At 52.3% G+C, this 26,308-nt stretch overlaps 2 protein-coding genes across 4 annotated transcripts in view; one reads left to right on the top strand and one right to left on the bottom strand.

Moving 5' to 3' along the window:
- Positions 1–10,388, top strand: part of NUP85 (nucleoporin 85) — a 40,784-nt gene extending 30,396 nt beyond the window's left edge. For all 3 annotated transcript variants that reach the window (XM_059148657.1, XM_059148656.1, XM_059148655.1), the window contains exons 11-19: positions 98–204; positions 6,173–6,256; positions 6,358–6,423; positions 6,630–6,781; positions 7,746–7,863; positions 7,968–8,068; positions 9,212–9,363; positions 9,730–9,831; positions 10,203–10,388. In XM_059148657.1, coding sequence (XP_059004640.1) covers positions 98–204; positions 6,173–6,256; positions 6,358–6,423; positions 6,630–6,781; positions 7,746–7,863; positions 7,968–8,068; positions 9,212–9,363; positions 9,730–9,831; positions 10,203–10,301 — 981 coding nt within the window. In that variant the 3' untranslated portion in view covers positions 10,302–10,388. The remainder of the gene's footprint in view (positions 1–97; positions 205–6,172; positions 6,257–6,357; positions 6,424–6,629; positions 6,782–7,745; positions 7,864–7,967; positions 8,069–9,211; positions 9,364–9,729; positions 9,832–10,202) is intronic.
- A 405-nt stretch (positions 10,389–10,793) lies between these two features.
- On the bottom strand, positions 10,794–26,291 carry GGA3 (golgi associated, gamma adaptin ear containing, ARF binding protein 3). Its single transcript, XM_059148654.1, has 17 exons — positions 26,181–26,291; positions 19,310–19,394; positions 19,112–19,187; positions 18,103–18,201; positions 17,343–17,466; positions 17,000–17,103; positions 16,783–16,863; positions 16,295–16,432; positions 15,691–15,772; positions 15,465–15,581; positions 14,937–15,179; positions 14,454–14,524; positions 13,887–14,206; positions 13,436–13,659; positions 12,953–13,122; positions 12,710–12,820; positions 10,794–12,503 (listed from the first exon to the last, which is right to left on the bottom strand). The coding sequence occupies exons 1-17, from the start codon at positions 26,218–26,220 to the stop codon at positions 12,393–12,395; spliced, it is 2,196 nt and encodes a 731-aa protein (XP_059004637.1). The 5' UTR covers positions 26,221–26,291; the 3' UTR covers positions 10,794–12,392.
- Between the last annotated feature and the right edge of the window lie 17 nt (positions 26,292–26,308).

Here is a 26,308-nt window from a genome sequence, read left to right as displayed (position 1 = left end):
ATCGCCCTTCTCCAGGGTTCCCTACACAGCAGCCCTGCCTGTCCCCTTGAGTCTCTGCTTCCATCTGGGAATTGAGTGGGTCACCAACTTTCCACAGTCCAGCCTTGACCTGTTTTTGGGAGGTGAGAGCAGCCCAGAACCCCTGGACAACATCTTGTTGGCAGCCTTTGAGTTTGACATCCACCAAGTGATCAAGGAGTGCAGGTAGGACCTCCTGCGCCACCGCCTTTTCTGTCTTTACTTACGTGTGCAGTTCAGAGAAACCAAGTGAAGTCAGAGTGTTGTGCAGCTGTCACCACCACCTTTTCTTAGAGTGTCTTGTTCTTTCTTTCTGGTGTCTTAACTTGCTTCCCACATACCTTCTCCCCTCCTGAGCCACATGGAGGTAGGTAATGGCTACTTCCTGGACAGCCTTGGGGACCTTCCTGAGGTACTATGTTTACTGTATTCATAACAATATTTAGGGATGTTTACTTGAACAACATTGCAGTAAATTACTTTGATATTTAAAATCCAGAAAAAGCCAGCAAGCCTATTTCTTAGAACCTGATGGATATGCAAACTGCCGTAAGGGAGAGCACTTCTCAGTAGCCTCACTCTCTAGTGAGCCATGAGCTGCCTCACCAGTGGGCTCCTGGCTGAGTCTGGAGAGCAAGGATTCCACACTACCCCCTCCTCAGAAGGGTGTCTTGTCAATGCATTGAATCTTCAGCAAGGCGAGAAAGGGAGTGTCAGACATCACGAATCAAAGGTATAGCTTGTTTGGAATTTTCATATATAGTAAGTCAGACGTTATTTTGTGTCCCTTCTTGTGCAGCCTGGACACATGGGTATTGCATTGAAGACACCCAGCAGACTACTGTTGGGAACGATAGCAGACGGCCTTGCTTAGTATCAAATTCACTGACCTCTACCAGATCTTTTTCAGTAGATCTGGGCCATGGGAGGGGCTTCCCCTCCTGCTCCGCTCCTCCTGTTTGAGCTAGAAGACAGCTGGAGCTTGAAGAAAACGGTGGAGGAAGAAAACTAGGTTTTGTGTCCATATTCTTTTCACAGACATGGAGCTGGAGCTGGAAGTTGACTTTCAGAATCCAGCTGAGAACGCGCTATCTGCACGGAGTGGTTAATGAGAATAACTTACAGAGGTGCACACACACGTCATTATTTGACTTTGTCATTGTCTTTGCCTATAATTTGAAGTAATGGGCATTTCTAAATATATTGGCTGTTACAGGAGTGGGTTATTTCCACCAGGGCTTCCTTCATAATCCACATCTCAATTTTTGGGAACAAATCAGAGTTGAGCACAACCAGGAGGAAGGACAATGAAAAGGGAAAGCAGCCTGTTCTCTGCAGTGACAATAGAAAAAAAGAGAGGGTGCCAGTGCAGTGGCTTCCATGAATGCCACAGAAAATGGCCTCAGCCTCCTGCCGGTCACACATAAAGGAGGATCAGGCTCCCAGTCCGTTAGTCTGAACATCTGTCTGTCCTGGCAAATAGGAAAGGATCTAAAGTATTTCTGTTTCTTACAAATTTTGGAGCTAGGGTTTTGTTTGTTTGTTTGTTTAATTTATTTATTTGATAGACAGATCACAGGTAGTCAGAGAGGCAGGCAGAGAGAGAGAGAGGAGGAAGCAGGCTCCCCACTGAGCAGAGAACTCGATGTGGGGCTCGATCCCAGGACCCTGGGATCATGACCTGAGCCGAAAGCAGAGGCTTTAACCGAACCTACTGAGCCACCTAGGCGCCCCAAGCTAGGGTTTTTCTGATTAGGAAGCCACTTCCTACTCTACTTTGAAAATGGTACCATAATGCAAGTCCTGGGACCTTATCTCAGGCATTAGTGGAAAGCTTGAAGTATCTTCAGAGAGAGTAGCAGAGTTTTAGAAGTGGGCCCTCCTGGATGGGGAAGGATTGGATTTTCGGTCTTGTGAGCACTTAGTTTCTCCTGAGTTATACCAGTCAGACCCAGGCTAAGTTCCTGGAAAGTGGTGAACATCTGGAGTTGGGCCAGTGGGCTGGTGGTGTAGGGAAGTCTTGCTGCTTTGTTGCTAGGGTCATGATTACCCTGTAAAGGGGAATGAGGGGAATTCTTTTTAAAGGTGTTAAAAGGGAGAGGTGTTTTTTTTAAAGATTTTATTTATTTGACAGAGCACAGGCAGAGGGTAAGCTAGGAGCCCGATGTGGGACTTGATGCCAGGACCCTGGGATCATGACCTGAGCTGAAGGCAGACTGAGCCACCTAAGTGCCCCCAAAAGAATCTTTTTAAAGCCATGTTATATCCATTTTCTTTTTCTTAGAACAATCCAGGTAGACAAATGATAAAATTACTTTTTCTAGGGGCGCCTGGGTGGCTCAGTGGGTTAAAGCCTCTGCCTTGGGCTCAGGTCATGGTCCCAGAGTCTTGGGATCGAGCCCCAAATCAGGCTCTGTGCTCTGCGGTGAGCCTGCTTCTTCCTCTCTCTCTCTCTCTGCCTGTCTCTCTGCCTTTTTGTGATCTCTGTCAAATAAATAAATAAAGTCTTAAAAAAACAAAAACCTAGTATACTCCTTTAAAAAAGCAATAAAAATTTTTTAAAAATTACTTTTTCTAGATGAAGGGGACAGAGAGGTAGGGACTGACTGAAACTGTGGTCTCGAGTACTGTTTGTGGTACTTTTTTTGTTAAATCAATATCTAGTTAAGACCCTGCCATGGGTCCTAACATGGGGCTTCCTGCTCAGCGGGAAGCCTGCTTCTCCCTCTCCCTCTGTCCCTGCTTGTATTCCCTCTCTCTGTCAAATAAATAAAGAAAATCTAAAAAAAAAAAAAAAAAAACGAGCATGATAGGACTTCGTGTAGCTCATAATGAATTTATAGACCTCTTAGTATTTTTTTTTTTTTAAAGATTTTATTTATTTACTTGAGAAAGAAACAGTGAGAGAGAGCATGAACGAGGAGAAGGTCAGAGAGAGAAGCAGACTCCCCATGGAGCTGGGAGTCCGATGCGGGACTCGATCCCGGGACTCCAGGATCATGACCTGAGCCGAAGGCAGTCGTCCAACCAACTGAGCCACCCAGGCGTCCCAGTATTTTTTTTTTTTAAATAAAGATTTTAGGGACGCCTGGGTGGCTCAGTTGGTTAAGTGGCTGCCTTCGGCTCAGGTCATGATCCCAGCGTCCTGGGATCGAGTCCCACATCAGGCTCCTTGCTCAGCGGGGAGCCTGCTTCTCCCTCTGCCTCTGCCTGCCATTCTGTCTGCCTGTGCTCGCTCTCTCCCCCCGTCTCTCTCTCTGATAAATAAATAAAATCTTTAAAAAAAAAAAAAAGTTTAAATAAAGATTTTATTTATTTATTTGACAGAGATCACAAGTAGGCAGAGAAGCAGGCAGAGAGAGAGAGAGAGAGAGGGAAGCAGGCTCCCTGCTGAGCAGAGAGCCCGATGTGGGACTCGATCCCAGGACCCTGAGATCATGACCCGAGCCGAAGGCAGCGGCTTAACCCACTGAGCCACCCAGGCGCCCCAAGACCTCTTAGTATTTGATGATTGTAGAAATACGAGTGTTTTTGAAAATTGGCAAAGATAATTTTTTTTTTTATTATTTTTTAAAGATTATCAGGAGACTGAGCAAGAGCAAGAACACAAGCAGGGAGAGTGGCAGACTCCCCACTGAGCAGGGAGCCCATCATGGGGCTCGATCTCCTCATCCTGAGATCACAACTTGAGCTAAAACCAACAGTCAGACACCTGACTGAGCCACCCAGGCACCCCAGTTTTCTTTTACATAATCTCTGTGCCTCATGTGGGGCTTGAACTCATGACCCTGAGATCGAGAGTCACATGCTCTGCCAACTGAGCTAGCCAGGCACCCCAGCATACATAATTTTTTGAATGTCATAGATACAGTTGTTATTAATAAAGTTTGAAAAAGCTATTCTTCAAAGTGAATGTTAGGAAGACCAACAGGGACATTCTGTAATGGTAGAATCCTGAAACAGATGGAGTATCTAAGGATCTGTAGCCCTAAGAACAAGGCAGAAGTTTGAAACATTTGTCCAGTAATTCAGTATAAACCAATCCCTGTTCTTTTTTATTATGAAAGCAGAATATTTTTTTTACCTTAGTGCATACCTCAAGACTATTTGCCTTGATAGTCTTGCTTCCACTTTACTTGTGCTTGATTTTGTTACAGAAAGCAGTCATTAAACGTTCCCTTACCTGGGGTGCCTGGGTGGCTCAGTGTAGGTTAAAGCCTCTGTCTTCACCTCAGGTCATGGTCTCAGGGTCCTGGGTCCTGGGATCAAGCCCCACATTGGGCTCTCTGCTCAGCGGGGAGCCTACTCCACCACCACCACCCCCCCCCCCCCCGCCTACCTCTCTGCCTACTTATGATCTCTGTCAAACATATAAAATCTTTAAAAAAAAAATTTCCCTTACCCAAGTTTTTTTTTTTTAAAGGTTTTATTTATTTATTTGACAGAGATCACAAGTAGGCAGAGAGGCAGGCAGAGGGAGAGGGAAGCAGGCTCTCTGCTGAGCTGAGAGCCCAATGTCGGACTCGATCCCAGGACCCTGAGATCATGATCGGATCCGAAGGCAGCGGCTTACCCCACCGAGCCACCCAGGCGCCCTCCCTTACCCAAGATTTTAAAAAATAGTCAAATATTATAGCAGTTGGGTGGTGCAGTAGGTTAGGTGTCCGACTCTTGGTTTCAGCTCTCGGGGTCTTGAGGTCAGGCTCCGCAGAGGGTTCTGTGCTCAGCAGGGAGCCTGCTTGAGAGTCTCTCCCTGCCCCCCCTCCCCAACCATCTCACGATCTTGCCCTCTCTAAAGTAAATCTTTAAAAAAATAGTCAAGGATTGGGATGCTGGGAAGCCCCGTTGGTTAAGCGTCTGCCTCCATCTCAGGTCATGATCTCAGGGTCCTGGGATTGGCTCCTGCATCAGGCTCCTTGCTCAGTGGGGAGCCTGCTTCTCCCTTTGCCTCTTCCTGCCACTCCCCCTGGTTGTGCTCTTTCTGACAAACAAAATCTAAAAAAAAAAAAAGTGTTCTATGTATATAGTCCTATTCATAAAGTAAGTATACTAGTTAAAAGGTATATAAGAAACATTAACAGCGATGCCAGATGCAAGTAAAGATATTCTTCTGAAGTCCATGTTTTGTTTTGTTTAAGATTTTTATTTATTTATTTGTTGGGAGAGCAGAAGTATGGAGAGCTGCAGGCAGAGCAGGTAGCAGGAGAAGCAAGCTCCCCGCTGAGCAAGGAGCCCGATGTAGGACTTGATCCCAGGACCCTGGGACCACAACCCGAGCCAAAGACAGATGCCTAACCAATTGAGCCACCCAGGGTCTCTCCTTTCTTTTTTTAAGATCTCATTTATTTTTGAGAGAACGACAGAGATAGCGAGAGAGAGCACAAGTAGGGAGGAGAGGGAGAAACAGGCTCCCTGCCACTGCGGGGCTCGATCCCAGGACCCCGGGATCGTGACCCGAGCCAGACGCAGGTGCTTAACTGCGTGAGCCACCAGGCGGCCCTGAATTCCGTGTGTCATCAAGCTCCGGACAAGTATCAAGCACTGGACAAATGTTTAAAAACACTTTGAGTGTTTTTCTTTTTTTCAATTGCTGTATAGTTGACATGTTAGGTTTAGGTTTACAACATTTGACAGTTCTGTGGATTACCAAATGCTCACCGCCAGAAGTGCCGGGACCACATACAGTTCTGTTATTCTCTGTGGTCCTTAGGCTGTACTTCTCACCTGCATGACTTGCTCATCTTGTCACTGGAAGTTTGTACGTCTTCACCTTGTTCTCCCATCCCCCACCTCCCTCCCTGTGGCAACCACCAGTTTGTTCTCTGTGTTTAGGTCTGTTCCTTTTTATTCTTTTCTTACACATTATTCTCTATTCATATTCTCTGCATCTGATTGGATCCCTGAATTTTATTTTCACCGTGACAGCCTCCAGAGATCTAGGTTGGTTGCGACCACTTAGGGTTGACCATCCTAGGTGTCCACTGTCAGTCCCCAAGTAGCACCGAGAAGTTTCTCACTATGGGCTTCCAGACAGATTTCCACTTGTCACTGCCCCTCCCATCTTTTTATGGAAAGGATGTGTGGGGTCCCTGCTCACCTGTGCCACACTCTGTCACCCTGACTCTCCTCCTTGCCCTGGCGTTTGAACCTGCAGCATCGCACTAAGCAACTGGTGGTTTGTGGCCCATCTGACAGACCTGCTGGATCACTGCAAGCTCCTCCAGTCGCACAACCTCTAGTAAGTGTGGGGCAGCCGTGCCAGCCTCAGGGATGGGGCTGCGGGAGGGCCCTGAATGGAGCGGGCCAGGGGTGTTGGTCTCCTGTTATGTTTTATTCCAGCTTCGGATCTAACATGAGAGAGTTCCTCCTGCTGGAATATGCTTCGGGACTGTTTGCTCATCACAGGTAGGAAGGCCCAAGGGTGTGAGGCGGCAGCACGGTGTTTCTCAGCATGCACGACGTACCCCTGGATCTTGGACTGTGTCCTTGCCCGTCTTATTCCCTGAAGGTTACAGGGGTTCAGGGGAGGAGCCATCTTGGAACCAGTCCCCAAGCTGTGGGGCAGCACGTGGGCTCCCCAGGCTCTCATGTCTGTCCTTGGACCGTTGCAGCCTGTGGCAGCTGGGAGTGGATTACTTTGACTACTGCCCTGAGCTCGGCCGCGTGTCCTTGGAGCTGCACATTGAACGCATCCCCCTGAGCACTGAGCAGAAAGCCCTTAAGGTGCTGCGGATATGTGAGCAGCGGCAGATGACCGAGCAAGGTGAGCCCGCCCTGCCCCTGGCGTACTCTCTGCTCATGCTGCGCCAGCCAGACTGGAGAGAGGCCGGGCACTGGGGTCAATAAATAAGCCAGAACAGCAAAATTATTGAGAAAGGACGAACAACTAGGGATCCATCAGGACTTGTAAGTGATGGAGCACACCACCTTTTTTTTTTTTTTTTAAAGATTTTATTTATTTATTTGACAGGGATCACAAGTAGCCAGAGAGGCAGGCAGAGAGAGAGAGGAGGAAGCAGGCTCCAGCTGAGCAGAGAGCCCAACGTGGGGCTCGATCCCGGGACCCTGAGATCATGACCTGAGCCAAGGGCAGAGGCTCTAACCCACCAAGCCACCCAGGTGCCCAACACACCACCTTTTAAAAAGATCCTGACCCACTTCCTCTCTCCTGCTTACTCTAAAAAGGTCAGGACTGGGTCAGCTTGTAATTCACTTCTCCCAGGTGCGTTGCTGTTGCTAACCAAGGCTGGCTCAGTGGGAAAGCAGGACCAGAGGCAGCTCAGGAGGAGCACAGAAAGAAAGCAGTGATATTTGCTTGAGTTGAGTTGAATGGTTAAAAACCTAAGTTGTTCTTTCCAGAGGCATTGGCTTCCTTATGACCATCTCTGAAAGCATACAGCTGTTCAAGACCCAAAGAATGTTTTTGGCACCTGGACAGATAATGAAGGAGCTGATCTGTGGGGAGCCATAAAAATCTTTTTGCCATCCCTGAAGTCAAGCCCACTCATAAAGCCAATGCTGCCAGGGTGGGTCATGGTGTTCATAAAGCCAGGAGACAATTTATAACTCCCAGAGTCCCCAGTTTTGCCAACCAAGTTGTATTTGGAGCCTGTGGAGAGGCTGCAGAAAACCCAGAGGAGGTGGGAAGCCTGCTCCTACCTGGCAGAGTTCAGGAATGGCCTGATTGGCGGGGTGAAAAGCTTATCTTTTCTCTTTTCCCTGCAAAGTTCGCAGCATTTGTAAGATCTTAGCCATGAACGCCGTCCGCAACAACCGCCTGGGCTCTGCCCTGTCTTGGAGCATCCGAGCCAAAGATGCTGCCTTTGCCACGCTGGTGTCAGACAGGTGGGTTCAGCCGCTCCTGGCTTTCTAGGGACTGTCCAGGAAGTTGGGAGGCTGAGGAAGGGGCCCTGGGACAGCTGCTCAAACCTCTGGGCCTGGCCTTGCAGGTTCCTCAAGGATTACTGTGAGCGAGGCTCCTTTTCTGACCTGGATCTCATTGACAACCTAGGGCCAGCCATGATGCTCAGTGATCGACTGACCTTCTTGGGTGAGTCTCTGGTCTCTGTGCCTGGGACATAGTGGTGGGTTGTGCAGATGGGAGGGACTGATTTAGGCATCTCCAGTGTTCGTTCCTGTTGAGCCCAAACTCATAGAACCATGTATGCTGGACTCTACAAAGCATATTTTCTAACATTTCCCAGTAATGTCAAACTTAAAAGTCTGAAAGTAGTATAAGGACTAAGGAACTCCCATGTACACTTTCTCCAAATGCACCATTTTAATTTATTTATTTTGTTAATCTTTTTTTTTTTTTTAAAGTATTAGAGACAGAGAGCATGAGCGAGAGAAGAGTGAGCAGTAATGGGGGGCAGGAAGGGCAGCGGGAGAGGGAGAAGCAGGTTTTCCGCTGAGGTGGGAGCCCCATGCGGAGCTCCATGCGGGGCTAGAGCCCAGGACCCTGGGAACACTAGCTGAGCCGAAGGCAGACGCTTCACACCGACTGAACCACCCAGGTGCCCCATTCACTCAGGTTCTTGGGGAACAATCTGAAAGTAAGTTGGACACTTTGTTCCCCTAAGAACAAGAACATCCTCTTAGAGAACCAGCTGTCTGAATGCACTGCTCTTATTAGATCTGTGGTCCCGGCAGTGTCTTTTTTGATTGTTGTTAAAGATTTTATTTATTTATTTGACAGAGAGATCACAAGCAGCCAGAGAGCCAGGCAGAGAGAAAGGGAGAAGTAGGGAGCCAATGCGGGGCTCTGTCCCAGAATCCCGAGCCAAAGGCAGAGGCTTAACCCACTCATCCCTGCCCCTAGGCGCCCCGCAGCGGTGTCCTTTATTCGTTCACGAATTCAGTTTTGCTCTTCAGTGTTTCCTTCTTTACCTTGACATTTTTGAAGAGTCTGTTCTGCTCTCTTGTAGAATGTCCTCAGTTTGGATTTATCTCGTGTTTCCTCATGATTAGATTGAGACTTGCGGGTTCTTCACTCTTTCATAGTCTCTTGTTTGGTTTGATGGTTACATTCTCCCAGGTTGGAGTCCGTTCAAAATGTGTTTTTTTCAGTCCCATTGGTCTCACTCGTCCATGAGTTTGGAGACAGTTCTAGAAGGATCTCCCTGCTCTGGAGTCTGGGATCTTTTTATCTTGTTTGGACCAGAGGTGAAGTAGTGCTCTGTTTTCTCACTAGGAAAGTACCGCGAGTTCCACCGATTTTATGGGGAGAAGCGTCTTACTGATGCGGCTTCTCTTCTCCTGTCACTGATGACTTCCCAGATTGCCCCACGGTCTTTCTGGGTAATACTACTAATAGATGCCTTGCCCCTTTTGGAAGAGAAAGAGGTACAGTTTGAATGATTTTCTTCTCTGTCTTCTAGTCCCTGACTGTGCTTCCTTCCTTAGCTGTTGTAGATGCACACCTGTACATCCGTGTGTGCGGATTCCCCCATAATGCCCACTCTGGAAACCAGTATCTACACAAGATAAGCTACTTAATTTGGAAGGAGGCAGCTGTCTACCGACAGTATTCGGCTTAGGGCCCTGACAAGGGCTGGGAGTGAGCACAGGGGCTGTCTTCCTCCCAGGGCTGCACATCCGCTCCCGAGGGCGCGCACGGAAGGCTGGCTCTGAATCTGCGCACGCGCCCACACCAGTGGAAACCAGCCAAGGGGAGCCGCTAAGCAAAGCAGCCTCTCTCCTCTCTCTTAGGTGGTTTTTTCAGCAGAGCAAACATACGAGTTGATGAGATGTCTAGAGGACTTCGCCTCAAGAAGGCCAGTGTGGAGAGAGCCTGGTGTTCAGCGAATCCAGGTTATTTTAGCTTTCAGATTGTTGATTCCATAATGGCAATGAGAAAAGGCTTCTTCTATTTTGGACTCCCCTGCTGACCTCCAGAAACGCTGGCCCCTTACAGACTTGTGCTTCTTGAGTTACTGCTTAACCTGTAACTAACACACCCAACTTCTTTTAGGAGGCGGCAGGGTTTATAGGTGTTCTCATCTCTCCTTTTCTGGCACTCAGTCTGCAGTTCTTTGTCTGCAGTTCTTCTGTCAACAACTTGCTGGAAGCTCCTACTAAATGTTAAATGCCCTTGGTCTGCCTTTGGGTCAGATAGACCCTTGCAGAGCTTTAAAGAAGGAACACTTCCTGCCATGCCTCATGCTGGCTGCCTTTGCTTTTAGGAGGACGTCGAGAACACCAAGTTGGAGATGCTGAGACTTGCTCTTGCACGCAATCTTGGCCGTGCCATTATAAAGGAAGGCTCTTTGGAAGGCTCCTGAGACCACCTGAGAGCGGCTTCAACATGGCATCTCTGTATGGCAATGTATATACATTTTTGAAAGAATAAATCCTCCCCCCCCCCCCCCCCCGCCAAATAAAAGGGAAGTTCTTAAGAGTCCAGCTGGGGAGGTTTCCCTGCCTCTACTGTGAACCCGAGGTGGTAGAAACTGAGAAAGTGCTGCGTCTTGGATGGAACTGATTTCTGTGTCTCCCAAGAGAAAAAGCCACTCCTAGCAGTTAGGATGGTGAGTCCAGTGCCCTAACTCCTAGAAGCTCAAGCAAGGTGGTGAGTGGTTTATTTATGCTTCAGAAATCCAGCCTTTAGAATCAATTGTAACATTTATCCTTTCTTTTGTTTAGAAAAGGTCCAGGAACCTGTACTTTCATCAACTAAAGTGTCAGGTGATGCCAGCATATTTGTCTATGTTTGGAATTCCTAAGTGGCACTTTGCCCACAGTGGTGAGGATGGTGTCTGTATTAGGATTCCAGGTAGGGCAGAAATGATTTTATTTAACATGCAGCAGAGCAAGGGCAGCAGATTGGTATATGTGTACAGCCATTTGTCACAAAGCGGTGACCTCAGTAGGAACACTCAGATAATTTTGATGTCTAAAGCTTATTATTAAGGTAGATTTCCATAGAGTAATTCCATAAACCTTCCCAGGGCTGCAAGCAGCTGGTCTCTGGAAAGCTCTTGGATTTCTTCTGTAAGTAGTGAAACGGATTCACTTCTGACCTGTCCTAATGAAGCAGTGAAACCTGCCTGCTCAAGATGGACGGGAAGGACATAGCAGGGAAACCCGGCACAGTACAGGGAGGGGGAAGGGAGTGTGGTCTGTGCCACTTTTCCCCAGAGACGGCTCCGTGCCATCCGGCCGAGCTCAGGTGAGCTGTGTGCTCTTTCTGCAGCTGGTGATCCTTACTGGCCTGTTGCCCCGTGAGGCCTAGAGGCCCTGGCCCGGTTGTCCCTGGTGTATGGAGCAAGTAGGACAAGCTTTTTGGAGCCGAGCACTGTTGAAATAGGGTCTGGTGACTCGATTCAAGCATGGTCCCTAATCTCACCACCTCCAGACCCCGTATCTTGCTGGCAGCTGGGGATGGTCAAGGTTCCTGGGCAGCAGGTACGGACAGCAGTCTAGTGCAAACTGCCTGAGCCTGAGACCTCCAGTTCCCAAACATATGCCGCACCACAGGCCATCTGGTGGGAAGAGGGGGGGCCCAAGCAGGAGGACACAGGGGGATGGGGGTTGTTCTCCCTTCAGACACTCGAAGGGCAGAAGAGCAGTTTATTTCATGCCAAGCAAGAGGTAGTGAGTAGGATGGCCTGTTCCCAAGGCAGGAGGCACACTTTCCCCAGAAAGCTCTGAGTACCTGCTTCCAGAGAAGGGGAAATACTGGTTCTCTTCCATTTTCTTTTGTATCACTAGTTTTGACTGTCACGAGGCCAAGTTCTGACAGGCTAATTCCCCATTTTACTGAGATGTCCATAGGACACAGCCTGCCACCACCAGAGACAAGCACACAGCTCCTCACCCAGTGGCTGTTCCAGGATGCTGCTGCCCACGGAGGGCAGAGTTGTGGAGATGCAGCAGTGTGCCAACTTACTCGATGCCCGGGGCTGAGGACCACAGGGCTTTGCCTACCTCCCTGGAGGTGGGAGCAGGAGTCTGCCAGCAGGGGAAGCACAGAGTAGTGACGTGGGGCTGAGGCCTCTAAGGGAGTGAGGATGTGGTCCTTGAGGGAGAGCCCCGAGACCTCCCCCCTTACGGCATCAGGATGCCAGCATGAGGGGGAAAGCCTGCTCCCGCCCGAGCCAGAGTGTGGAGGCTGGGGCCGCTCCCCACCCCTGACAGTACATGGCCACTTCAAGTCACACAGGTAGACAAAAATCAGGTCCTTTTAGGGGGCCAAGGGAGAGAGCATCACAGCAGCAGCCCGGCTCCCAGCAGCGATGCCCAGGGCCCCTGCTCCATATCCAGGCTCCTAGCGCTGTATCCACGACGTGGCGGAGGACTGGACCAGGGAGCCCGCCCTCCCGTCTCGCAGCAGCCTGCCTGGCTTCCGTGTGATTACACAAAGTCCTCCGGGGTCATAGGTTACCCCACTGCTCCACGGGAGGGAACTGGTCCACCTCGCCCACCTCTGTGCTCAGCTGCTCTCCCAGGGCGAACGTCAGCCTATAGCGAAGCCTCGCCTTCTCCTGTGAGGGACAGAGGACCTTAAGACAGACCTTGGGGCTCGTTCCCAGCCACTCCTCCCACTTGGTCCTCATTCAGCCGTTCAACCCCGGACAGGGGAGACGAGTGCTAGTGCTACAGTATCAAAAGCGGGGGCTGAGGGCCTGATTGGGGCCCCGGGGGGGAGGGGGGAGCCAGGGCTTCAGGCCGGTGCCGGGTTCTAGCTCACCTTCAGTGGGTTGGCCAGCAGCATGACCTGGGTGATGGCTGCCGGCGGCTGGATGGGGCTAAATGGAGACAGCTCTGTCCCAGAGGGTGGCTGTAACTTCACCTTCATCGACTGAAGAGAGAGAGAAGCTCTTCTGAAGAGCACGGCAGGTGCCCCTGAGCAGGAGCCCGCTAGAATCCCGAAGGACCCATGCTGCTGCCCACTGGCCTCGGGTCCCCTCCACACAGTGGGGTGCCGGGCTACCTTTGGCACGGCGGCCTGTAGCACGATGCTCTTGATAGGCAGGGGAGCGGTATTCAGCATGGACACCACCACCACGAGCACGTCCGGCCGGCCGGGCGGACACTCCTTGGCAAAGTGGAAGAGGATGCGGAAGCCGTTTTTGTCATAGGCCGTCACGGGAAGGGCGCTGCCTGGAAGCCGAGATCAGGTGGCTGTGGGAGGAGGAACCCCACGGTGCCCAGAGGGGAGGGTGTGTGGTTGGGCCTGGGCTCCACCTGTGGCCAGCAGGCTCCCTGAAAGAATCAGCCAGGATCCCTCCCCCAGAGAGCATAGTGGCCACAAGCAGAGGCTGCGACGGCAGGAAAGCCGGTCCCATTGGGCTCTAAGAGCCAGGCGGGGGGGGGGGGGGGGGGGGCAAGGAGAGCCTGGGCCCACCCCTCTCCCTGTCTCACGGAGGGCACTGGGTCCCGCCTCCCCCTCCCACCCCAAGCTCCCCACACCTACTTGGCTTGATAGATTCCAGGGGGACGTGCACACTGGCCAGGGAGAGCTCTGGCCCCTTCATGGGGCTGCCCTGGGACTGGAAGGCAGGCGGCTGGAAGAGGGGGCTGCCAGGCCCTGGGGAGAAGGGGAGGAGAGGCCTAGCAGTGGTGCTGGCAGGGATCAGAGGGGAGGCGCTAGCCCCAGGAAAGAAGATGGAAGAGAGCGGTTTCACCAGGCCCGAGGTCCTGAGAGGCAGGAAGGAGGACAAGGCAAGTCAGAGACCAGGGGCAGCCGCTGGGCCAACCCTCACACGCCCTCCAGGGCACACGGCTGGTTCCTACCATGCCTACCCGTTTCCAGAATCCAACCAGCAGACCCAAGAGGAACATCCCCGGACCCTCCGGAGCTGCTTTCCGGTTCTGCCAAGTCCAGGCCCAGCCCCCCCCTGGCCCCCACATATCCCACTCATTACGCTCTGGTCTCTTCAAGAAGATGGTCAAGGGCATCTAGCTGGTGCAGGCTGCTATCCCCCAAAGCGGAGCCGTGGTACCCGAGGGCTGTGGACTCCGCCTTCGGGGCTGGGGCCGGGGCCAGTCCAGTCGGGAGCAGGAAGGAGCCTGCTTTGGGGGCAGGAACACTGGCTGGGACCACAGGAGCTGGGAAGGGAGGCGGCAGCGGGGCCTGGGAGCTGCCTGCAGAGGGTGCTGAGGCCGGGACGAGAGGCCCGTCCGAGGGGCTGCAGGAAGCACTCCCGGGCTTGGGGCTGCAGAAGTCCAGGTCCGGCTGCTCGTTCTGCTCGGAGAAGAAAGTGAGTGAGCTGAGGGCAGGGAGCGCTGTTGCAGTTGGTGGGTTTAGGGTCTCCAGCTGCAGGCCTACCGGGACCCCACCGGACTAGCAGCCCTCGGAAGGACTTGGGCCCGCCCTATGGGATCAGCGTTCTGCAGTGCAGCCGGGGCTGTGCCGCAGCCAGCCACAGCGGAGGATGAGCGGGGACAGAGGACTCTGTGGAACTGGTTGAGCATTTGGGTGCCGTCCTTACCGGGAACAGGGACCACTGGCTGTTCGCAGTGGACTCTTTGGGAGGAGCAGTGGGGGCTGGGTCAGCAAGGCCTGGAAACAAAAGAAGACAAAGGTGAAGGGGCTCTGGCCCTGGGGTAGCCCCATTCACCCCGAAGGGTCACATGACAAAAGTCGCTGACGAAAGGGTGACAGGTGGGGACAAGGTATTTTTCCAGGTAGCCTCCAGAGGGAGAGGGATGCTCTTCGGTCCTTTCGTCCAGTGGGCGACACCTCCAGGGGAGAGGGGACAAAGCAAGACCGTGCACCGCGTCCATTCTGGAGCTTGCGTGCACACTGGCCCGCAGGCCTGAGCACACTGAACTTGGCCCTCCTCACAGCTGAAGTCCCCTTCCCTGCCCTTGCTAAGGACATGAGGCATTCCCCATCCTTCCCAATTCCGCACGACCTTGGCTCTGCGGAGCCCATCACGAGAAGCCCTTCACAGCCCCCCTCCGGGTCGCACCCAAGCAGAGCAGCTCCTCATCCAGCAGGCAGAGGGCGCTGCTTGCGCGGTTGGGTCCCGCGGTGGCTTCAGCCTGGCTGGAGGAGTGGCTGCGCCCAGGACCCGAGGTCTGCGGGGGCGGAGGGAGGATAGGGATGCCAGAGGCCGGTGGGGCAGGGGCTGCGGCCGGCGTGGAGGATGAACTGCTGGGTGTGTCCAACTCGGCCAGGTCGATGAGAGTGCCCTGGCTCCTAGAGTGGTTTCCTGGAGGGGTGGAAGGAAGGATTGGGGGCCGCTCTAGTGGCTGCACAGGAGGAAGCAGAACCCGGACTACAGCCTCCAGCCTAACTGATACTGAAGGAGAGCAAGCAAAGAAAACCCTATCCACGGCTCCTGGCCCCTGGGGAGCTGGAGGAGCATCTGGAAGCGCTGAGAATCCCCTTGGGCCGCGTGGCATGACGTGCAGGTCCCGCACTCATGGCTGGCCGGGGGTTGGGGGGGCTGGGGCTGGGCTGGATGGGTCCGAAATGGGAAACTAGAACATTTTACCTTCCGTGTCTGGCATGGCTGAGCTGGCGATCTCACCATTGATAACCTGCCCTTCGACAACTGTTTTGTAAGAGTTGATGACCCGGGAGAGGTTGTCACTGGCCTGGAGGATGTCCCCTAGAGCAGAAAGAGGTACTTCTCACTCTTGGCCATGACACTCCTCCCCCACCCCTGCCGGCCAAATCCAAATTCCTAGGTCATCCTTGTCAACTATTCTTTGACTCACCCAAACTATTGTCATTGTCCTCTGTCTCACTGGCTAGTTTGAATAACGTCCGCCTCTTATTCTCACACCGATCAAACAGCTCCTGAAAGAATCCCAGACCTTAAAGTGAGCTACAGGGTCCCCTGGCAATGACCTAACTCAGTGTCCAGGTCCAGAAAGTCACGGGCTCCCCTACTGCCACAGTCAGTCACTGGTGGCACGGGGCTCCAGCGTCCGCAGCACTGTGTCACCTAGGATATCTGCTTAAAATCAGGGGAAATAGGTCCCTTCCTGTCCCTGAGGCCGGCATATGGCTCAGAATTCAGAGTACGGAACCAAGCACTAAGGGGCAACATCAGGCGCATGTGGTGGGTGTCTCTGCCCAAATGCTGCTGAGGCAGAAGGCACGGCAGAGAAGTGAGCCCCGGGGCGGGTCCGCAGAGTCCCCCAGACTCGGGTGTACCCACAGCTCTTCTGTCCTGAGTAGGTTAGCCACAGCAAGTGTAAAGGCGGGGTACCACCCCCAAACCTGGTAGCTATGCTGACTGATAAGGAACAGCAGGGCAGGTGCTGGGCACAGGCTGGCTCGCTTTCCCGGAGCGTGGCTCTCCCGGGATGCGCCTACCTTCATGAGCTCTTTATCGGCCTCCGAAGAGTCCTCTTTGCTGTAATGAAGCAGCATCTCATTGAGCAGCTTTACGTTGTTATTAACCTCCTCTAAAGTGTGCAGACGCTTGGTCACCTTCTGGATCCGCGCCTCATCCTACAGCAAAGACGATCAAGGAGAAAAAGCTTAACCAGACTCATCCCACTGCCCCTGGCGCCCCACAGCAAGGATCGCACCAGAGAACGTGAGCAAAAGCTAGTCCCAGTGAAAGCTCCTTTTAATGCACGGCTCTTGGGAACCATAAGGCCTCAGTCTCAACCTAGTTTGTCTTTTAAAATAACGGCCCGCCCCCAGCCCTCAACTGCCCCCTTCCGTGCGGGGCTCCTCTAATCCATTCTACCCCCCCAAGCTCCAGGGCACCTCCCACTCTCTGGCCTCCTGCTGGGGGAAGGGACTCTTGCTCTGTGGTCCTGGGCTCCTCCACCCCAAGGCCCTGGGCCACTTACTTCCTTGACCATGGACTTGATGAGCTTGTTGGCCTCTTGTAGGTCATCTGGGTTTTTGCTTTTTAACAACTTGGCTAAAAGCTGGAAGAGGAGGTACGAAAGGGAAAGGTAGCACCCCACCTGGAGAGACCACAGAGGAACTGGAGCTCCCACAGCACCGAGCAAGCCCCCACCTCCCTCCCCATCTGAGGACGCTCTTGGCTGGGGTGTGCTTTACCTTGGATTTCTCCTCATCATCAAAAACAGGATTCTTGGGACGAGGTGGTGGAGACGGGATGAGCGTCCTGTCCACAGGGATCGCTGGGTCAGACTGCACGATGCCTGACAGGAACGCAAGGGGGGCAGAGTGCTGGCTCACCGGGTCATTCTGATGCCTTTTCTCACACAGCAAGGCAAGGCCCATCCCTGGGATGATGGCCTGCCAGGGCTCAGCCCATCCAACCGCAGCTGAGCCCTTCTTGTCCTCAGGAGGAAGAAAGGGACAGCAGACACCCCGCATTCTTCCTGGCCTTAGCCAGCCTTTGGCGCTGCTTTAAGGCTGAGGGAAGGTAAGCACATACCCTGTCTCTTCAACATGTGGTAAGCATCCTTGATCTTGGTTTCTTCCGGCAGGGCCAATGTCCAGCTGTAAAGCAGCTCGATAACCTTGGTCTTCACTTTCTCAGACACCCTCTCCCCTAGGTACTAAGAGGCAAAAGGAAATAGGAAAACCTCATAACTGCCGTCCAGAGGCAGGAACCGTGGGAATGAAAGGCTGCCAGTCCGCTCCAGTCTTCAGGCCTACCCCAAACCACAGGTGTTAGGTATGTGTGACACAGGGCGGGGACGGGGGGGGAACCACCCGTGACAGAGCGGTCTCAGAGATACAATCTGCTCAGGCAGGGAGCCGGGAGCCCGCCACTGCGTTTCCACGCACAATCTCCCAGAAACAGCAGCATTTTATCTCAAAGGAATTAATGAGAATGTCTTAAGTATGAAATACTGCTCCCTGTGCTTTAAGTGGTGCCCAGAGCTAAAGCCACACCAGCGTGCCACAGAAGCGGAGAAGCTGAGCCTAACTCCGTAAGACGGACCCAAGTGACCACCGTCCCCAGGAGCCCTCCCCACCCGCACGCACGCGCCCCTGCTGCCACATCACCTCTCACCATCAGCCCCGGAGGCCAGGAGAGGCCGCCCGCCCCTGTGGCCTCCTGGCCCCTGTGCTGCCCCAAGGGCCTAGTCCCTAAGGCCCGGACGTGGGCAGCTCTCTACAGACAGCCAGTAAGATGGGGGGCGGGGGGACCAAAGGAGTTCCCCAATGAGGACGCTGCCCCGACTGACCTTCGGAGAGACGACTTTGATTAGCTCATTCAGAAACCGGAACTTTCCCACCTCGTTATGGAATCTCCTCCCGCAGTTCTTCATGCACGCCTCCAGCACCTGCAGCCACAGCACGGGGCGCTGAGCGCGCGGGTGGCCTGCGTCACAGCGGGCGCTCAGCCAGGCCCCGCGCTGAGGCGCGCTCCACCGCGCTCCCTTCCTTGGCTTCCGACTCTGTCAAGCTGGGTTTTTCAGCCACGCCACTGCTGACGTGCTGGGCCGGTCATTCTTTGCGTGGAAGCCTGTCCTGTGCATTAGAAGATATCTAGCCACAGCCTTGGTCTCTACCCGCTGGATGCTAGCAGCACCCCAGGAGGTGGCAACCCAGTGTCTCCAAACACTGCCAAATGTCCCCTGGGAGCAAAAGCACCCCGGCTGACAACCACAGTTGTAAGGCCTTTGCTCTACAGCGCCCTCCAGAAGCCCAGGGTCCTTTCCTTCTCAATGTCTTTTCCCAAACCCCGAATGAAGTCAGGGGAGAGCCCCGGGGGTCCTGTGAGCGCTGCGATGCTCTGAATCCTCTAAGACCTGCTGCTCGGTGTGATGCCTTGAGTAGGAACCAGCATTACTGTAGATACAGAACAAGTTACACTTGCTGGACTCTTGTTTAGTTGGCCAACTCTTTAAACAGCAAGACAGCTCTGTCAGCATCTCTGCAAGAAGCCACCGTTGAGCTCCACCCTGGGCTCAGGACCCCGGCCTCTGGCCCCCGCCCTCAGTCACCCGGCCTCTCCCACTGGACTGGCGGCCCAGCCCGCGGTGACTGCACCACGGGCCTCTCTGCAGCCTCCGTGCCTCTCGCAAGGGCACACACATTTGTGGCACAGTTTATGGAACACGTTCTGGACATTAGTACCAAGAACTTTCAGCTGCCATAGGACATGAGCCCTGAAAACCTCTGAGAGCCCAGTGGGTGCACGAGGAAAGGCCTGGGCTCGTTAAAATCCACCGGCAGAGCGAAAGGACCTACCGTCAGCGCCTGGACCGCCTCCCATTCCTGTGGAGACTGGATCTTATGGGCCAGCAGTCGGACAGCGATCTGCGGCCTGCAAGGAAGCAGACCAGGCTTTCATGCACTGAGCCCAGGGCTACGCCCCGGGCCCTCCTTGGCCAGTCAGGACTTCTCCAGCAACACTCCCGCTTGCCCCCTAACTCCCTGGAGACTCACCCTTCAAGTTCTTTGTTGATCTGATCACAAAAGCCGATTATGTATTCCCAGTCCTCCTGGCGGTTGGAAGGATTCGTGGCCTTATCTTGGGACAGAGCAAAGTGGAGAACAATTGTTATTGTTATAAAGTGCAAAGAGGACAGAACGGAGGGTTTTTTAAGGCACCGATATGCAGCTGAGTTTGTTTCCAGGGGCGCCTGCGTGGCTCAGTCGTTAAGCGTCTGCCTTTGGCTCAGGTCATGATTCCAGGCTTTTGGGATCGAGCCCCACATCGGGGAGCCTGCTTCTCCCTCTCCCACCCCCACTGCTGTGTTCCCCCTTTCGCTGTGTCTGTCAAATAAATAAATAAAATCTTAAAAAAAAAGTTTGTTTCTGAATTTCTTCTCTGATAGAGAATCCTCAACAGATCAGTCTAGCATTTTGAAAGTCATAAATGAAAGGGAAAACAAATTCTTAGCCTTGTGGGTTAAAGCCTCTGCCTTCGACTCAGGTCATGATCTCAGGGTCCTGGGATTGAGTCCTGCATCGGGCTCTCTGCTCGGCGGGAGCCTGCTTCCTCCTCTACTCTCTCTCTCTGCCTGCCTCTCTGCCTACTTGTGATCTGTCTGGAAGAAGAAAAAAAAAAATCTTAAAAAAAAAGTTTAAAATGAGAACAAATAATAAACACAAACAACAAAAATCTTCAAAGATACCCATAAAAATGTTTAACATAACCAGTAAGTGTTAAGTAACTCTAGTTTTATAAATATAAGTTATTAAGCAAATAGGGATGATCAAGAAGTATCTCCTAGAGAATCTGAGGCCAGGTTAATACTTGATAAAAAATAACACACTTAGGAAACTTCTTTCCTACACAGCCTTCAAAAACTTTTACAAGGGTCGCCTGGGTGGCTCAGTCGTTTAAGCGTCTGCTTTCAGTTCAGGTCAGGCCCCCAGCATGCTGGGATCAAGCCCTGGGTTGGGCTCCCTACTCAGCAGGAAGCCTGCTTCTCCCTCCCCAACTGCCCCTGGTTGGGGTCCCTCCCTCCTAGCCTCTGTCAAATAAATAAAATCTTCCAAAAAAAATAAAAAACACCCACAAACGTTTTCAAGACCTAACTTTTCTTAATGCTTTAAATGTTATTTATTTTCTTAGAAGGGCAGGGAGAGAAGGGGAAGCGGGGAGAGGGCCTGAGAGAATCCTGAGGACGCTCTACGCCCAGCGTGGAGCCCGATGCAGGGCTCGACTGCAAAACCCAGAGACCACGACCTGAGTCTAAACAAGAGTAGGTCGCTTAACTGACTGAGCCACCAAGGCACCCCCTGCGTTCCATGTCTTTTTTAAACTGCATTTAAATATATATATATATATATATATATATATATATATATATATATATTTATGTATTTGAGTGAGAGAGAGAATGAGAGCATGAGAAGGGAGAGGTCAGAGGCAGAAGCAGGCTTCCCGCCGAGCAGGGAGCCCGATGTGGGACTTGATCCCAGGACTCCAGAATCATGACCTGAGCCAAAGGCAGACGCTTAACCAACTGAGCCACCCAGGCACCCTACACTGCACATTTTAAACGGAGCTGACATTCACCGTGCCTCCATCAGGCACCACCCACTGTGCTATCTGTCCATGGGACTGCAGAGACAGAAACTGAACTTCAGTATTCAGCGCCCTCAAGTCTGAATGGTCTCCTATGATGAAGGACAAAGGCAAGTGCTGGAGAGTTCTCAGACGATCGTGGAGGGTTTAAAACCCAGGGGACGCCTGGGTGGCTCAGTTGGTTGAGCGGCTGCCTTCGGCTCGGGCCATGATCCCAGCGTCCTGGGATCGAGTCCCACATCGAGTCCCACATCGGGCTCCTTGCTCGGCAGGGAGCCTGCTTCTCCCTCTGCCTCTGCCTGCCTCTCTGTCTGCCTGTGCTTGCTCGCTTTCTCTCCCTCTATCACTGGCAAATAAATAAATAAATAATCTTAAAAAAAAAAAAAAAAAAAAACCCAGGAGCTCAGTGTCCAGTCTCTTAGCATCTGGTGTGGGTCCTCCCTCCCCTGCTACCTCCAGAACCTGTGCTAAGGAGGACACCCCCCCACCACCGAGGGTGGGTATCCGTGTTCCCATCTCTGATTCACATCTTGGGAGTCTGCCTCTTCCAGAAAGCACCCTCAAGCTGTTTGCTAAATTTAGGGCTACAGGTTCAGAAGACAAATGGGAGGCTGAAGGCGTATATCCTTTTTAAATACCCACGCTCCTGCAGCTGGCCCGCAGCGCCAAAAGCAGAGCCATGGAACCCTGGAAAAGCCCCTCCACACAAATGGCATCCACACAAAGTTCCTGAATTCTGGTTTCTCGTGACTGTTTTCTTAACTTCTTTTTTCCTGACATCAAAAATCACCAGCTCCATGACCAGATCCTAACAAGGGCTCCCCGTGTCCTCCCCTCTTCCCTCTCCCCATGGGGCTCTGAAGCACGACAAGGCAGCAGACGCCACCCTGCGGCAGAGGGAAGGCCTGCAGTGTTTCCCCTCCGACTTCGAGAAGATTCGGACTGTTTGGTTCCTATTTGGAGGAAAAGGACAGTATCTGTCCTCAATCTTGAAAAGAGAATTAACAGGCACTTTAAAATGTCAAGCTAGGAGGGAAGCAAGGTTAATTCTATCAAGAGTGGCTCTTTGGGCTCCGGGGTGGCTCAGTGGCTTGAGCCTCTGCCTTTGACTCAGGTCATGATCTCAGGATCCTAGCCAAGTCCCGCATTGCGCTCTCTGCTCAGCAGGCAGCCTGTTTCTTCCACTTTCTCTGCCTATTTGTGATCTCTGTCAAATAATTTTTTTTAAAGATTTAATTCATTCATTTGACAGAGATCACAAGCAGGCAGAGAGGCAGGCAGAGAGAGAGGAGGAAGCAGGCTCCCTGCTGAGCAGAGAGCCTGATTCAGCCCAACCCCAGGACCCCGGGATCATGACCTGACATGAAGGCAGAGGCTTTAACCCACTGAGCCACTCAGGTGCCCCCAAATAAATAAATCGGGGGGGGGGGAGTGGCTCTTTATTGCCACAGTGACCTACAAGCTGTCACTTTCCAGAGACCCCATGTTTCTCCCATTGGTTGACGGATACCTTCTCAGGTATTGGCGAGGATTTGTTACTGATCCCTACCTTGCTTAAAGTTCTCACGTGACATCAAGAAGCTGAAGGCTACAAAAACTAAGATGGTCTGAGAGGCCCCACCTTTCCCGTTGCTGCTCTTAACTATTTTGAGAAGAGTCACATACCCCAGGCTGTAAGAAAAAAATCACACACTCTCGCCTGCACTGTTCTCAACCCAAAAGCAAGGTACAGAAGACAGCATTGACGTGGCTGCCCCCACACCCACCTGAACAATGGGCGCTCACCCAACGTGCACCCCAGGCCTAAGTCCGGAATATGCCCACTACTTTCCCACGTGTGCTCAACTTCTCTAGTGCCCCACTTCCTTTCATCCTGATAGACTTTCCTACTGCAACTCTGTGGGGAGCTCTCTGCCCACACGTGGGCACAAAGAGCCCTGGTTTCAGCAATGGCCAGTCCGAGTTCTGAGTGTCTCCTCCAACTCTCCAGCTCACAAGCACCCTTAGGAAGGGGAGGAAAGTCCTGGGGATAATTCCGGGTAACTCAATCCCTCCAACTGCACATTGTCTCCCTCCTGCAGATGCACACAACTTTCCACCCACTCACACGCTCCATCACCTGGCAGAGAGGTGATACCACCGCCTTCCCTGTAAGCCCCACCTTCTAGAACTGGCTCTAGGCTCTACTGACTCAAGGTTTCTATTTTCAGATCTCTCCTAAAAGCCTTGTTTTCTTGTGTGTCTGTGCCTCTAGATTCCCGGCTCTCATTTTCAGCTTAGTTCCATCAGTAGCCTTGACCGTAGTAGGGCCTCAAAAGGTCAAGCAAGGTTGGTTCCAGTAGGGCCAGCACTGGCTACCTAATCCCAAAGCGACTCAGCCATTTCACAGATGACAGAGTCTATGTATCACATGACTTAGAGAGGAGCAGAGGCAACAACACAGGATGGAGAGGAAATCAAGAGGCAGCCTTTGGTGCTATGGTCTTGAATTAAGAGAGACTTCGTCACCAAGTCTCTGTTGAGCACCTACAGAAAATTAACTACACAGGTCAACTACCCTGTACAATACTATTCAGTCAGTCAATAACGGAACTAAAAGAAAACAAGTACACAGCCCATGAGGCCATGGGAGGCCATGGGACTACATAGAGTCCGAGACTCAGAGCCTACCTTTGGGGCGCTTATGCTCTTCTGGTGCCACTTGTGTGAAGTAAACAGAGCAAAAGCTTAAGAGTGTAATTACATAATTTGGATCAAAAAGAATTTAAAAACAGGGCACCTGGGTGGCTCAGTGGGTTGAGGCCTCTGCCTTCAGCTCAGGTCATGATCTCGAGGTCCTGGGATTGAGCCCCACATCCGGCTCTCTGCTCAGCAGGGAGCTTGCTTCCCTCTCTCTCTCTGCCTGCCTCTCTGCCTACTTGTGATCTCTGTCTGTCAAATAAGTAAATAAAATCTTTAAAAAAAAAAAAAGTTTAAAAACAAACTCATTACTTCTCTTTCTTGACTTCCCCATTTCTATAAATGGTGCTATCATTCAAAAGCTCACTCTGCCCCCATGCCCAGGCATCCGGATTTGAACCCCCCATTGCTGACTCCTTCCTTCTCACCCACTTCCAGAAGTCCAGAGTCCTTTCCTTCTCAACGTCTTTTTAAATCTCTCCCTTTCTTACCCCTGCCCTCACGCCTCCTTACTTCTTCACCTGCTTCCAGAACTTTTGCTCCTTGGCATCCTATACAAAACCCCTATATTGATCCTCCTAAAAACATGGATTTCACCAGGTACAGTAAGAATGGGGACCTGATAACTGTCAAAATTTAAACTTCTGGGCTGGAATTCAAGCTTTTCCAGAATTTGGTTCTAACTTCCCAGCTTTCTCTCCCACCACACTCCTACAGGAGCTCCCTGAAGTCATCAAGAGACAGTCCGTGGCAAGGAGAATCTGGGATGGGTCTTAAAGCATTTAGTTGAGCAAAGGGGAACAGGGCTTCTGGGGAACGAGAACAGAGTGTCCTGGGGGGGACAAGAACACCTGACTTACCACAGCAAGGAGGCTCTCGGGAAGCCATAAAGAGGCGGCAGTAGGTGTGCAGCCTTGGAACGACCGGATTATACAGAAGTGCTCTTCTGGGAGCAGAATGCAGAGTGGACGGAGGGGAGGTAGGGAGACACTTGAGGCACTGAGCCAGCTAGGGCTTCTATAATAATTCTGGCAAACCACAGAGTGACAAGGACCTAGACTAAGTGCTAAACCAAACACTGGTTCATTCAACTGATAAAGTTCACGCCAGTAAGTCAGAAGAACTGTGAAGATGAACAACGTAAGAACGGAATCTTAAAAAAAAAAAAAGAATGGAAAGAATCTTAACTCCGCCCCTAATGTCACTTTCAGTCATAGGAAAGATCAAAGGCCAGCATCAGCTCCAGGCTCTACAGACCCCATCCCACTCTGCGACTCACCACGCCCACTCGCCCTCAAAAACAAGCCTGTCCTTCTCCTATTTCAAAATATAACTCTAAACCTAGCCTGCTAAATTCAGCTTAGGTCAAATTCCTCCAACGTCCCCGTTATTATCTATGAATCAAATCGATTCCAATGTAGTTATATCTGGTTGGATGGCACTGGGCAAGTGGTTTGATTACAGTCAGGGTGTCCTTTTTGCGAACTTGTGACAGTAGTACCTACTTCCCGAGGATACCTGATGAATGAATTAAATGAATGTCTTTGGAGCACTCTGAGCTCCTTGGAGGACAGTTCCCTATACACGGAGGACTTTATGACCTGCCTGCAACTGCAGACTTTGCAAACATAACCTAGGTTCAACCACCTGAAGGGGGTGGTTTCTTATTAAGAAAGGTCAGAGAGGAAAAAAGAAAAAAAAAAAAAAGAAAGGAAGAAAGGTCAGGCCATTGGAGGAAAGAGCCATCACCTCCAACAGCTCTGGATCTTGCACAAGGCCCTCTCCGGGCATCCTGTCTTAACACTCCGTCTAATTTGTCTTCACTTAAAGAGGCCTCCAGGGGCCTCTTCTAAGCCCATAAGAAAGTTAATTTATTAACCCTTCAGCAGAGCACTCTGTGCTAACAAGGTCAGCACGTATTTCCTTAATAGCAGTGTGAATTAGCAATTAAAGCTACAGGCCGCTGTGACTACGGCACTAGGCTGTGCTCCTCAGCTTTGCTGGGAACGTTACCTACAAATGACTAGCGAAGATGTTCAAGTGTGTGTGTCCCCAACACGGACATCACCAAACCTTGGACACTGCAGGAAAAGGGTAGAGCTGTTCTTTATCCCTTTTTGGATTCTTCTGCTTCAAACATTCCGCCTGCGCGAGGCGGCCACTTGTCAAATACAAACAAGGTCGCAATTCTGAAGCTGTATGTGCTCGGCGGCACCCACCGCTCCCGGAGTTTCGGCCCAAATCCTGAGCCACCGGCGCCCCGGAGTCACGGCGGCGCGCGGCCCCACCACAATCTCCCCAAATCGCCGATGCTGTGTCAGCCGAAGCACTTGGCCGCCGCTTCCCCGGAGCCCGCGGAGGCCGGGACCGGACCCGAGCTCACGCCGCCTCGCGCAGAAGTGGGAGGCGGCGCCGGGCGGGGGCCGGGACGCCCTGCTGGGGAAGGGGCGTGAGCACAGAATGCTCGCAGCGAGGGCGAGCCCAGGCGCGGGCTGCTAGGCGACGCCGCCGCGGGCCCCTGAGCGCGGAGGGGGGCGGAGTGGGGCGGAGTGGGGCGGGGAGGGGGCTCGAGGGCAGACAGAAGGGGCCGCGGCTACTCACTCAGCCAGGACTCCAGGCTCTCCCCTTCCGCCTCCGCCATATTGCAGCCGCCCGGGCCGGCCCAGCGGCCTCAAACCTCGCGAGAACTTGTGAGAGAGGAGCCGGGGCGGGGCCTGCATGGGGGCCTG

The sequence above is a fragment of the Mustela lutreola genome, chromosome 15 (genome assembly GCF_030435805.1).
Source record: "Mustela lutreola isolate mMusLut2 chromosome 15, mMusLut2.pri, whole genome shotgun sequence".
In the NCBI taxonomy this organism is placed as follows: domain Eukaryota; kingdom Metazoa; phylum Chordata; class Mammalia; order Carnivora; family Mustelidae; genus Mustela; species Mustela lutreola.
This window is presented reverse-complemented; position numbering and strand designations above follow the sequence as displayed.